At 48.3% G+C, this 13,189-nt stretch overlaps 1 protein-coding gene across 2 annotated transcripts in view; it reads right to left on the reverse strand.

Moving 5' to 3' along the window:
- Positions 1-13,189, reverse strand: part of LOC8039200 (tuberin) — a 167,598-nt gene that overhangs the window by 38,576 nt on the left and 115,833 nt on the right. For both annotated transcript variants that reach the window (XM_029982219.4, XM_029982218.4), the window contains exons 28-31: positions 10,481-10,697; positions 9,953-10,115; positions 4,832-5,030; positions 3,211-3,377 (exon numbers count right to left, since the gene is read on the reverse strand). In XM_029982219.4, the coding sequence (XP_029838079.2) occupies positions 3,211-3,377; positions 4,832-5,030; positions 9,953-10,115; positions 10,481-10,697 (746 nt within the window). The remainder of the gene's footprint in view (positions 1-3,210; positions 3,378-4,831; positions 5,031-9,952; positions 10,116-10,480; positions 10,698-13,189) is intronic.

The following is a 13,189-nucleotide window of genomic DNA, read 5'->3' on the forward strand; positions in this document are numbered from 1 at the left end:
CTCTGAACAAGAATTTCTATATGCAAAGGCAATCTTGACGAGAGAAACACTCGGACCACTTTCACGTGCCCAGAAATTGTTTGAAAGCGGAGAACTTCCAGTGCCCAGCTTTCACCGTGTCGTAAGCGTCAAGCTGCAGCAGACTGTCGGCAAGCTTTCCACGAGGATTGGTAAAAGCGATCAGGCAAGGGCTGTTGTGTCATCTCGCCCAAGAGCAGTGCCACATTTGTGAAAACATGTAGTGAAGAGTTTTGCGCGAAAATTGCAACAAAATGCTACCGCATTGCTCAACGGAACGTCTCGAACAAAGAAGAAAACCAGCTGACGTTATGGAAATTGGGAGCCGTACTGGATCCATTCCAGAAGGGTCTGCTGAGTCGGCCATTTGATGACTGCCGACCTGACTTAGTTTCCATGACCGACGACATAGATTTGGTTCACGACAAGTTTAACCAGTACAGTCGAACCCCGCTTCAACGAACGCCGCTTCAACGAAATTTCCGGTTCAACGAATATTTTTCGGTTCCCCGTCAACGGTCCATAGGAGTCAATGCATAAGCATTCTCACCACAGCGAACACTGTTTCTTGTGCTGTTCCGCTTGAACGAAATTTTACAGAGCAATTCGAAGTTCGAAAGTTTAATTTTTCGTACGGAAAACAAACTTTCGAGCACTGGTGCATTTCGGCACATAAAATATGTCTACTACAAAGTTTAAATCGCGTGTTGAACTACCAGACACTGCCACTAATAACCGGCACCCGAGCGCAACGTTGACCGGGCGTCAACGTTACTGGGCGTGCAGGCCGCCATTACTTGGTGGCGACGGCGATGAGGCTGGCCTTCCTACGCTGTTTCACCGAAGTTGCTCTAGCTCTTGGCTTGATAACGCTCTGCTGCAGACCATCAAAAGCCGAAGCTCATTCTTTTTGTTGTTTTTTTTCTTCTTTCTTGTCGGTTGTCATTTTATCAGTACGGTACGACGACAACGACGGTACGTGGGCTTTTTCCGAATGGCACGATGGCACCGCCAAGCAAAACGCGGAAGTTTTTATCCTTACAAGATACAGTTTGCATCCTGGCCGAAATTGCAAGTGGACAGAAGAAAGCTGTCATCGCCGAAAAGTTCGCAATCCCTCCGAGTTCGTTGTCGACGATCCTAAAGTCGAAAGATGCAATCAAAAAGACTCTTGTTCAGTCATCGCCAACTGTTTCACGCACGCGGGCTTCAAGCTCGGAAACCCAGATGCCGACTTTGCTGAGGATAACGAGACAGTGCATCCGCCGGGAGAGGCCGTTACTTCTTGGCCTTCAGGATGCCGGAACTGCGCCGTCTGGTGTCGCGCTGGAAGATTTCATCGACGCTGACATAGATGTTATCGCTCATGAAGAAGTGAGTGACGAAGATATTATAAGAAGTGTCCGCGACAAGGCACAGTCAGATGAAGACGACGTGCCGGACCTGCAGCCTCCGCCTTCCATGGCGGGCATACTGGATGCGTTCGACATTCTCAGAAGCTACATGCCTGCGCATGATGACAACCTCGCCATAAGCCTACTACTTGCCGAATGCGAAAACCTCGTCACGGAGCTCGTAACGAGGAAAAGAAAACAGGCGACGCTCTATACACTCTGGAAAGAAAGATTTCTGTACTCTATCAGTTCAGGTATGCCATTCTTCTGTGAATTTCACAACAACGAAATTTTCGCTACAACAAATTTTTTCTTGTGCACCGTCAATTTCGTTGTAGCGGGATCTGACTGTACTTGCTGGAAGCAAGCCCCACTAAAGCAGCTGTCGAACTCATTGGATATCGGCATGACTCCACCGTGCGCTACCCCGGGCTAGCAAATGCAGCGCTAACATTGTTGGGCCTATCTAATAGCAGCTGTGATGTCAAGAGAACTTTCTCTCAGGTGAGGTATGTTCAAAGGCCGGGCAGGTCTCAGATGGAGACCGAGATATGCTGCGCACGCAGATGATGATGTATGTTAGCAAGGATGTGTAAAAAATCTATGACCAGTTTTTGTGAATGAAATGTTTTATGTCCTAGAAGTGATCAATGCTTGTACTGTCATTATTAGTTATGTTAATCATTTCCAAACAAAGGCCGAATTTCTCACTATTTGCTAGAAAACCCTGATTTTTCATCAATTGCCAACTTGAAACAGGGCCCTAGCTTTTACCCTCGAATTTTTAAAAGAAAAAAAAAAGTATGAATTATTATATTTGTAAATTTAACTAACCAAAAAATATAATGAATGTCAGAATGGTTCCACCAAAAACCCCGTTTCTCCCCGATTACCAACTTGAAAAATGGAACCCAATTTTTACCCCTTGAACTTAAAAAATGCAAAAAACCCGAAAACGAAGAAGCCTACCTATGGGAAACACTCCCTAGAGATGGTGATTTGGTTTCAGCCCTAAACTGCCTCCCCATGATTTTTGAGGTTCCGATACATTCTACCCCTCTATTTCAGTGACATTGTGTCATCATTCGTAAGAATACAGACTTGTTTGACTGACTGGTCATCCCCTGCTGACGTCTTGATTGTTTGCACGAGCTTGATTTATCTCGCTGGTTCTTGCTCTGTGCAAAGTTTTATTTAGTAGACGTTATTCTAGAGCCTGTTTATGTTTTCTTTGATATGTGCCAGCACAGTAAGACAAATTGGATGTTCTAGGGAAAATTAAAAGGAAGCGTTATCATTGTACAATTAGATTCCAGACCACTGCTAATAGGGTAGGAAGGAGGGAAGAGTAAGAGGAGCAATTAAGAGCGAAAACACAAATTTTCAGTCGTGCTGAAAAAAAAAAAAAGCAGTTTTAGTAATCTCTTTTTTTCTTTCAGCATTTTGTAACAAAATGGTTCAGAAGCTTTCAAGGCATAGACACACACACAATAAGAAAGGCATTTTCTTTCCTTCTGTTGCACTCCTTATCCTGTCTCCTCACAACAAATCCTGGGAATTAGCTTCAACTGAAAAAAATATAGACAGGGACAGCCAGAGAGGACATCACATTTTTCATACAACATGGAATTACCCCGTCTGTCCTTGTGTTTTTTTCTCCAACTCTGGAACTAAGAACGGATTTCCTCGCTTCCTTACTTAGAGAAAAACAAGGCGATATTGGAAGTCCCAATTCCCTTAACGATTCCAGGACTCTCCCTGCTTTCCCCATTGAGGGGGATGCTTAGGCGCCGCTCACCCTGCAGGCTTTGCAGACGCGATAGTGGCGGGGGACTGTGCAGCGACGTGGCCGGCCCCACTGGGGGCTCGCTCATGGCCGACGGGGACAGGTCCAATTTGAGCCTTGCCTTTGAGAATGGAGGGGCCCGCAGACCCCAGTGCGATTCTTCGGGAATGCAGTCGTACCTGCATTAGGAAAGTCACGTCCGATCTCGTTAAGAGTGGTCGGCTGATCCTAAATGAAAAAGAGGAAAATGTGTTTCAAAATCTGATGGGGGTGTGCACATAAAGCATTCAGGCAGAACCAACTTATGTTGCTGGCTAATTAAGCAACGAGCCGCAGACGTTGATTGTTTTCCCAGTGAGTAAATTGAAGACGTGCCACGGTACCTTGCCGTGTCATATTGGAGCCCAATATGACATCTGCACGAAGTCTGTACCGTATTTACTCGAGTAATAGCCGCGCTATTTATGAACAAGGCCCTTGCGTTTAATTTCCCACAAAGCGGATATACAGCCTGCCATCGCATTGCGCATAAATAACATAGCGAATACCGAGAAAGCGAGTCTCCATACAAATGCTATTCTCACAGATAGTATCTGCGCGAAGACGTTATCCCTGTCCTATAAACCGCTAGAATCATGCTGTCGATCCCGGGGACTGGCAATTTGCGTGCTCCGCGGAGAAGCGAACCCTCAGGTTTTTTTCATAAACAGTGCGACTATTGCTCGAGTAAATACGGTAAATGCAAAAATTTTACCCCATGTAATGAACGCTCCCCCCCCCCCTTATGGGTCAATTTTTCGGGGAAAAAAGTGTGTTCATTATGCGAGTAAATACAGTAAGTGATGTTTTCAATAAAAGCTGTTAGCTAAGTTTGAGACGTGTGTCCTGTCCCCATTCTTTCTGTTGTCTCCGGTCTTAGCGATGTACAACCTAAACCAGCTCGCCTGCTTACTAGCTTTATCATCAAGAATTCCTTCTCGGCTTAAAAACAAATGAAGCAGGATCCTGCGTTAATCCACACAAAGGTTACAACGATGGCTGCGCCACATCACGGCGAAGTCATTGGGCGTCGGCGTCATGTTCACGCACTGTGGGGCAGTGGGGTGCATAAACAAAAGCGTTCGGAACAATATTGACATGTATCCTGTTTGAAGCGCTTTTATTTTGTTCTGATTTGTTCCAAATGCTTTTGTTTCTTTTTTTCTGTTATGCAGTGCGTGAAAACGTGTCTGTTGGCACAAGCTCTTTGCATTAAGAGGGCTAGGACAGCATTTTGTTATAGGCCATTTTTTTTTCCAGAGAGCCCGTTCAGTAAGCATTGGCTACTACAAAAGCCCAGAGTTTAGAGCGGGTTAACAATGCCGTGATGTGGCTCAGTGGCAACGCCTCCGTTTTGCACGCAGTGGACCCAGGTTCGATTCCCGAGGGGCGGCGGTCATTCTTTTTGAGGATTTGGCAACATCCATGATGGACGCCCTATATCAACAACATCAACAATGACAACAACTGCAACTACTATGACTACAACAACAGCTACAACATCAACACCGGACGTCACTTCCAGCGGTGGTAAGAGCCCGTAACAGCTATTGCCGTAAAACGGAAGAAAGGATTGACTGATTGAGGGGCTCGCCTGTCGTCCTTGCGCGGCGACTTCCGCAATGCCAGCCTGGCGCCCTCTTCGTCCAGCCGATCGAAGATGGCCGACGGACTCTGCGGAGCCGACCCGGGGCTGGCCGTTTTGCAGCCGTCTCCGGGGGGCCTCTGGGCGGGAACCTCGGGACTAGAGTTTGTGCGGCGCAGGGGAGATCCGCTGCGCTCCAAAGGGGCACCTGGAAAAAGAAAACGAAACGAGAGACATTTTTCCTTAATCTCTATGAATCTTACCATGTTGGAACTTAACCCGTGACTGGGGCGGAAACAAACCTAAAAGTAGAAGGGACAGAGACAAGTGAAGAAGAGAATGTCTCTTCTTCACTTGTCCCTGTCCCTTCTATTTTTAAGTTTCTGTTTCTACCCCAGTCTCGGGTTAACTTCCATCATGGTAAATATCCACCAGCTCGCCTGCACTTTAACCTTTTTTGGTGAATCTTCCTCCGCTTCCGGCGTGATCAACGAATACAATAGGCCCTTTTCAAGAAGCCATCGAGCAAGATTGGCAGTCGCCATTATTCGGGCACGAAGCGTGCAAGTAGATCTGAATCCTCGCCGAACGCTGATGCAGCTCGTCTTCGATACATGCCAAGCTGAGTTCACGCCGAATGCTGATGCAGCCTTCGTGAGTAATACATACTTGGAACACGTGCCCAAACAATGGCCGACTCGGATAATCGGCACTGCAGTTACTACAGTGTAGACCGCATATAACGTATGTCGCAGGAGTCGCGAAAATCGGCACTATAGACCTTTTCTGTGTACTCTCGTCTCCAGCCACCTAATAGGCGTATCCGGTATGGGCGACGAAAAAATAATCCAACGTTTCAACCTGCAAATAGTAAAAAAACAAAGGGGAGGCAAAATGACGAAGTGTGACGGTTACGCTTATATCCTAAATGCCTTCTATCGGCGTGGCAAAGGCAAAACAATGTTTTCGCCCATACTGGAAGTGACGTCAATTCAAGATGGCGGCGCACCTGCGGAAAAGGTCTATAGGCCAGGGACGGCGCCAAAGGGAGGCGAGGGGTGGCGGGCGCCTCCCCTAAAATTTGTCCTGCCACCCCAAAAATATGCCAGCCTTTACACCCCCCCCCCCCCTCCTCACCCTGATTTTCGCGCGCAGACCCGCAGACGCTACATGGCTCATCATTTTCCTAATTTCCTCGTCCCATCGAAAAGGCATTGGCTTGAAGGGTAGCCAGCCCAGAGCCTAGCCAGCCTAAAGAGGCCTCATACCGGTCGTTTTCAACTTTTTCCTGCCGTCCGCTTTATTTTCTTTACGTACCCCATGAAGAACGATGCATGAATATCGGTATGGCTTGCCGAAGCTAAGGAGCTTCGTCTACCACTCAATTCCTCTGTGGCCAACCATAAAAGACTTCCTGAAAGTAGCTTCACCCAAGTGAATACTCGGAGAGTTCTGGAATCCCATCTGCTCTGCGCCGTCGCTTCGTACCTGCCAGACAAAGGAACTCAAGGGCACTGTTCATGTTCTGACCGAAGAAATCTCACAAGGTCCTGAGGCGCTCGGGCCGACTGGCGAGTTCCCAATGGGCGGCCTTGATGTGTATGGGTCATCCTGCTTATTTCGAGTCTCTATGGGGTCCTCGAAGCAACTTTAGTGACGGCGACTGTGTGTGCTCGGGAAAAGGTACAGTCGGAGCTTGGCGGTTCGAGAACTGCCATGCTCCCATCATTAGTTACCCTGGGGGAGTAAAAAAGTGGAAGTGCTGTATTTTGACAGAGGGCTATCGAAACTGGAAGAAAGCACTTCAAAAGGAAGGCGGACTACGACGCCACTCCAACAGTGCGGCACGCAGGATGTCCCAAACATCATCGGCTTCCTTCAAGCAGATAAAGAAAAGTGGCGCGGCTAAATCAGTCGCGGTGTACCTCTGCCAGGCGTATTCAACAAAGACGGGAGAATCGTCACTACATCTACATGATCGCTGACGTGCTCCAGTTTTCCGCGGTGCAGGGGACTGCCTAAAGAGCAGATGATGAGTCACGACAAGCGTGAGCGTGCTTATTTAGTATTGCGGAATGTAAACATGCCTGAATATTTTGCACGTGAAATGCTACATTAAAATAATAAAATAAACTGAGCTGATATCTATTAAAAACTCTCGAAGTGCCAAGTCATCGTCCCTGAATATTTGCTCTTTTAGTCGGATCGAAAGCCCATGCCTCCCCAAAAATGCCGTGCGCCTCCCCACTGCCCCCTCACTATGAAAAGCCTGGCGCCGTCCCTGCTATAGGCGCTACCGCGCTATAACCAAAACATCATTCTTTAAGGCCAAAATACATGCCATGAGACAACTTACCTTTGTAAAAGAATGTAAATTATGTTGGATGAAAAATAAAGCTTAGTTTGAGGAAAGTCTTTATTTCACCAGACTAGTACAGTTCTGTCTCAAGTGTGTCCCATATTTTGAAAGAAATGAGCGGCTTTTGCCTGGCGCAGCCTTTTAACGGCGTCGCGGGTTGCGGACAGACGTTGCGAGCGTTCAGGATTGCTAACCCTAATCACTTTTCTCAGGTGATGAAAACGCGTGAAAATTCGCATCCTTCATACGGTACGCGCCAGTAATACCTTCAACTTGAGCACACGCATGAAATGCGCCAAATAAGAAATCCGGACGATGTTCGAGGACATAAATGCTTAGAAAGCACCACTGTAGTCGAAGTAAACAAACACGACGACACGGGCGTTTCTGCTGTCTTGCGAGTGCCGCCACGACATCGCCGCACGAGTAGGTGGATCTTCCCTTCTAGTACGTGCTGGGTTATCATAGCGACACACAACGAAAATTCACAGTCAAGGACAGCGCTTTTACGCGGAACGATGAGCTTCCACCACGCCGTCTACCACGACGATCACAACCAATGCCACGTTTGCGGCTAGAAGAAGCCGGCCCGTGACCGGCATGCAATGCGCGCGAACAGCTCTCCTCGACCTGCGATTGATCTGTCGTTGCGGTTGTTTTCCAACGCAGCGGAGGGACGCACGCATGTGAACGACACGTGCGTGCGTCCCTCCGTTGCTATGGCAACTGAAGCCTCTCTCTTCGCTTCTCCCCGCTTCCTCGAGCAACCTCCTTGCCCCGTGAGGGTGTTGTTGCGGCTCGCGCGCTCGCACCGTTATCTAGTGGCGCACAGGGAAGCGTGCTCGCTGCTCCGGTCGTCGGCGCGGTCGGCAGGCTGTTCCAAAAGCCGCACTATAACCGGTATTTCCCTTCGCGCGCCTGCATTTTAAGCGGTATGTAATTACATAAAGTTCTATGGGAGGTGAACCGGTGGTTCAAAAAAACCGCGTTATACCCGGTCCTGCACTATAAGGGGTTACATTGTAAGTGGTCTATACCGTAGATGACGCACACTTCTGAAAAGGGTTCCTTCTCGTCTACTTTCCGACTATAACTGGGGGAATGTAACTTCGCGATGCTTATACAACATTGCCGATTGATCCCCGGGTAAAATAGAATACGCGGATGTTCGAATCAACAGCACCAAATGCTTGCGAATTTTGTTGCTTGAGTACAACAAGCAGATTCCACGTAACATGAGAGCTTGTTGAGGCTGGTTCACACATTTGTGTTTGACCTTGACCAACCGCGTCATGGCCGCTCACGATGAAAGGACATACTGTTGCCATCTATGAGGTAGCTTAGGAACCTTTCCAATCTATGTAAAACTAGACTGGAGGATCTGTGTTGCGAGATCAAACATACACACTACCTACGAGAAATGGTTGCTCGTAATACTTTTCGAATTATTTGAACTAAGGTAAAAAAATGGAAATACAGTGTAGACCGCATATAACGTATGTCACGGGAGTCGCGAAAATCCGCACTATAAGCGGTACCGCGCTATAACCAAAACATAAATTTTTCAGGCCAAAATACATGCCATGAGACAACTTACCTTTGTAAAACAATTTATTTTATATTAGATGAAGAATAAAGCTTAGTTTGAGGAAAGTCTTTATTTCACCAGACTAGTACACTTCTCTCTCAAGTGTGTCACACATTTTGAAAGAAATGATCGACTTTTGCCTGGCGCAGCCTTTTAACGGCGTCGCGGGTTGCGGACGGACGTTGCGAGCATTCAGGATTCCTAACCCTAATCACTTTTCTCTGGTGATGAAAACGCGTGAAAATTCGCATCCTTTATACGGTATGCGTATGAAATGCTCCAAAAAAGGCATGAAATGCTCCAAATAAGAAATCCGGGTGATGTTCGAAAACACAAATGCTTAGAAAGCACCACTGTAATCGAAGTAAACAAACATGACGACACGGGTCTGCTGTCTTGCAAGTGCCGCCACGACATCGCCGCACAAGTAGGTGGATCTTCCCTTCTAGTACGTGCTGGGTTATCATAGTGACACACAACGAAAATTCACAGTCAAGGATAGCGCTTTTACGCAGAACGATGAGCTTCCACTACGCCGTCGACGTCGACGATTACCACCGATGCCATGTTTGCGGATAGAAGAAGCTGGCCCGCGACCGGCATGCAACGCGTGCGAACGGCTGGTTGGGCTTAAGTTGGACTCGCTCCAACGCCCCGCGCCGTGAACGACACCTGCGTGCGTCCCTCCGTCGCTATGGCAACTGAAGCCTATCTCTTCGCTTCTCCCCGCTTCTTCGAGCAACCTCCTTGCCATCCTTGCCCCCACGAGTGCCGCTTGCGGCTAGCGCCGTTATCTAGTGTCGGACAGGGAAGCGTGCTCGCTGCGCGAGTTGGTCGGCGCTGTCAGCGCTGCTCCAGAAACCGCACTATAACCGGTATTTCCCTTCGCGCGCCTGCATTTTAAGCAGTATGTAATTACATGGAGTTCTATGGGAGGCGAACCGGTGGTTTAAAAAAGCCGCGTTATACCCGGTCCTGCACTATAAGCAGTTACGTTGTAAGTGGTCTATACTGTATACACATCACGCAAGTGTTCCCGGGTGATCCAATCAAGGGCATTAATGAGTTATCTCGTCCTAAGCAATCCCAAGCGATGGTAATACGGTCAATCCCGGTCAAACACAAACGTGCGAACCAACCTTAATTCAATTATTTAGCCGCAACGTCCGTCATCAACACTCACTCGGAGAGATGTCCTCCGAGCTGCCGGCGCTTCTCACTCGCCCTCCTTCGCTCGGACGTCGGTCCCGTTTGCAGACGACAGGCTCTTCCGGGGGTCCCGCCCAGTCCTGGGCCATCATCTGGGGCTGGCGAAAGATGGCCGACACATCAGGCAGGGGGAAGTCCTGGACAGACGAAGGCAGTGGAAGGATAGAATGATTACCACAGTGATGTTGCACAAATTAACTCCTCGGTAAATATTTCGTGCCTCGACGGCACAAACACTGGGGGTGCGTAGCATCTTTGAAAGAAAGTCCCGTTAAAGTTAGTGCTATAGCGGGAGTGGAACGTGAAGTTTGCGCCTCTTGCGGTCGCCCAGCCCAGATTTGATGCATATATTGCGATTACGTGATTGCGTAATATCATGTAACGTCACCACACATTACATACCATCACGTGAGAAAAGGTGACACCATGCGACATCACACTGCATCATGTAACATCACGTGATATCACGTAACATCACCAACACAAGAGAAACCAAACTTACGGGTGTGCAGGTCTTGGAGAACATGTCATTTTGGAGCCGCATGACCCAGGACGTGTTACCCGTGGGGCGCCGGACGTACACCTCGGCCCAGCCGCAGCACCAGCAGCTGCACACGTGACTTAGCACTTCTCCAGAAGTGCTTCCGGACACGTGACTAGACCCATGCGCTCCGCCCAACCGGACGCCACCGCCCCTGCCGTCACCCGGCTCGCTGTCGCTGCACGACGCACCACAAACGGAACATAATCAGGGTCCCATTTTTTCGGGATTTATTTTCCCTCAAATTTAGGGGCGTTTCTTCAAGGGTTAATTAAAATGAATTACGTTTATAGGGTCACCTTTAAGGCACTTTCCTGTACGAGCCAGGGATATAGCCTCAAGAAAGCATGAAGTGTGCAGTTGCTAGTTGCTCGCTCCATGTGCAGTTGGCGACTCCTCTTGGAGCAGGGACCTTCAGCGGTACCAAATTGAGCTACACATACTACGAAGGCTCTTGCTCGTGGGATTCATGTACCACCAAAGCGGCATAGGAGCGACGACGGCGAAAGCAGCAAGATGAAAAGGCAAGAGCAAGGAACGCAGCAGCAAAACGCGAGAGCTGCGGACACGGCAGCGACACAAAGCCAGTTGATGTTACACGGTGTAACCGACAGTTCAAATGCAAGTTCATGAACAATCGATTCGATGTGGTGTGTAATGGGTACAACAGACGTTTTCTGGGCAGACATGAGCAAGAACGCTTACACGGACTGGACACGATGAACATTCGGCCGAGACTCGTGTTTCGTCGTCAAAGATGCGACTTTGTCCCGAGCGCCAACGCAGCACTCGTATTCAATCCGTGCCCCGTGTTTGCCGCGTTGGGTGATGTTGAAAATTCAGCCATAAGCATTAGAAATCGAGTCTGCTGGTAAGCTTCATATACACACAAAAGGATAAACAGACAGGACAGAGTGCAGAACACAACATCCTTTGTTGTGTTCTGTTTATTCTCTCCTGTGCATGAGAAAATTCAGCCCTTTGGCCTCCTTACGTTACAAGGCGTCGGCAAGTGTAAGGCAGTTTCACGAAACACCTTTTTGCTTCCTATAACCTGCATTCCGTTGTGCAGGTGAACAGAATCCACCACTTTCCCAAGCCATCTGGATGCAGACAAACGTTTTTTGGCGTCAATGGAATGCAATGCAAAGCAAATGACTTTGTCGACAACGGGACACGATAAGCACAGTCGGGAACGCATTTGGGTCACAGAAGCCCGCACCCACGGTATGCTTTTCCCTTTCGGAGTCGTCCTAGAGGCATCCACCGGGGGTCATTTTGGCCACCGACAGGTCGCCCTTTGGAGCACCAGGTCGCTTGCACTCCAAACAAAGACTGGCAGGTACACAAATTGAGCGTCGGACGACGCTCCCCGGTATCGCCGACCACTCCTGCAGGCACAGTCGATCACGACATGGAAAAACTCGAGCGAGCTGGAAAACAACAACTCCACGCAAAAAAACTTTCAGCCTTTCCACTCTGGTGAAGAAGGGAGACCAGCAGAGCTGTACTGTGGTGGGACGACTTCAAGGACGACTTCTTAAACAACCTCAAGGACGATGCTTAGAGGACGACGTCTAAGACGACCTAAAAAACGACATCTAGGACGACCTCAAGGACGACCTCAAGGACGACCTCTAGGACGACCTCGAGGACGACGCCTAGGAGGACCTCAAGGGCAACGTCTAGAACAACCTCAAGGACTGCTTCTAGGACGACCTTGAGGACAACTTCTAGGATGACCTAAAGGACAACTTTTAGGATGACGTCTCGGATAACCTCAAGGATGACTTCTAGGACGACCTCAAGGACAACCTCCAGGAAGACGTCTAGGACTACCTGAAGGACATCTAGGACAATCTCAAGGACGACTTCTAGGACGACCTCACGGACGGTACCTAGAGGACGTTGTCATCTAGGCATCGTCCTCGAGAATGACTTCTAGAACGACGACCGAAGAAATTCAGCCTTTCCACTCTGGTGAAAACCAGAGTGGAAAGGCCATCCATGAGCGACGGCGGCAATCAGACAACTGGCAAGCTGGTTGTCTGGTTGGTAGTTGTCCAGAGTTTTGTGTCGAGATTTATTTCTCCCCGGACATCAAATTGGGGAAACTAGCCCTTAAAGGGGTACTCCGGTGATTTCTTCGTGGTCCCCGATTTGCTTGAAATTTTGCTAAACTCGGCATCAAACATCGCTAAAATAGTATCCCGGATATTAGGTTAAATTTTTTTTTTTCGTGAAGTTATTGAATTTACAATTTCGGTACTCACCGTGTTTTTCAAAATGAAAGTCTCTATTGGCAACAACGAAAAAGTGACGTCAGTAGAGGGCAGGGGTTCACTCTTTGGACTGTAGAATTCGTTTTCAACTGATTCGGAGCAGTTTCATGGTGTCAAATGAATGTTTTGGAAGCTCGCTCCGGTACCCGCACTCCAGCACTGAACAAATGATTGACATAATCTAATTTTTTGACTGTTTGCTTGACTGGCAAGCCTGCCCACCACTAACGTCACAGCACTGAAAAGTGTAGGTATATTTGAATGTTAACTATTATGAATTTCGTGATACTAAATATCATACTGAAAAGGGTACAGGCCAGGGAGTCAGAAAAAATAGCTAGTTGAGGTAGCTCGAAAAATCACCGGAGTGCCCCTTTAACAGCTCCGC

The sequence above is a fragment of the Ixodes scapularis genome, unplaced genomic scaffold, assembly GCF_016920785.2.
Source record: "Ixodes scapularis isolate PalLabHiFi unplaced genomic scaffold, ASM1692078v2 PGA_scaffold13__105_contigs__length_92229423, whole genome shotgun sequence".
NCBI lineage: Eukaryota > Metazoa > Arthropoda > Arachnida > Ixodida > Ixodidae > Ixodes > Ixodes scapularis.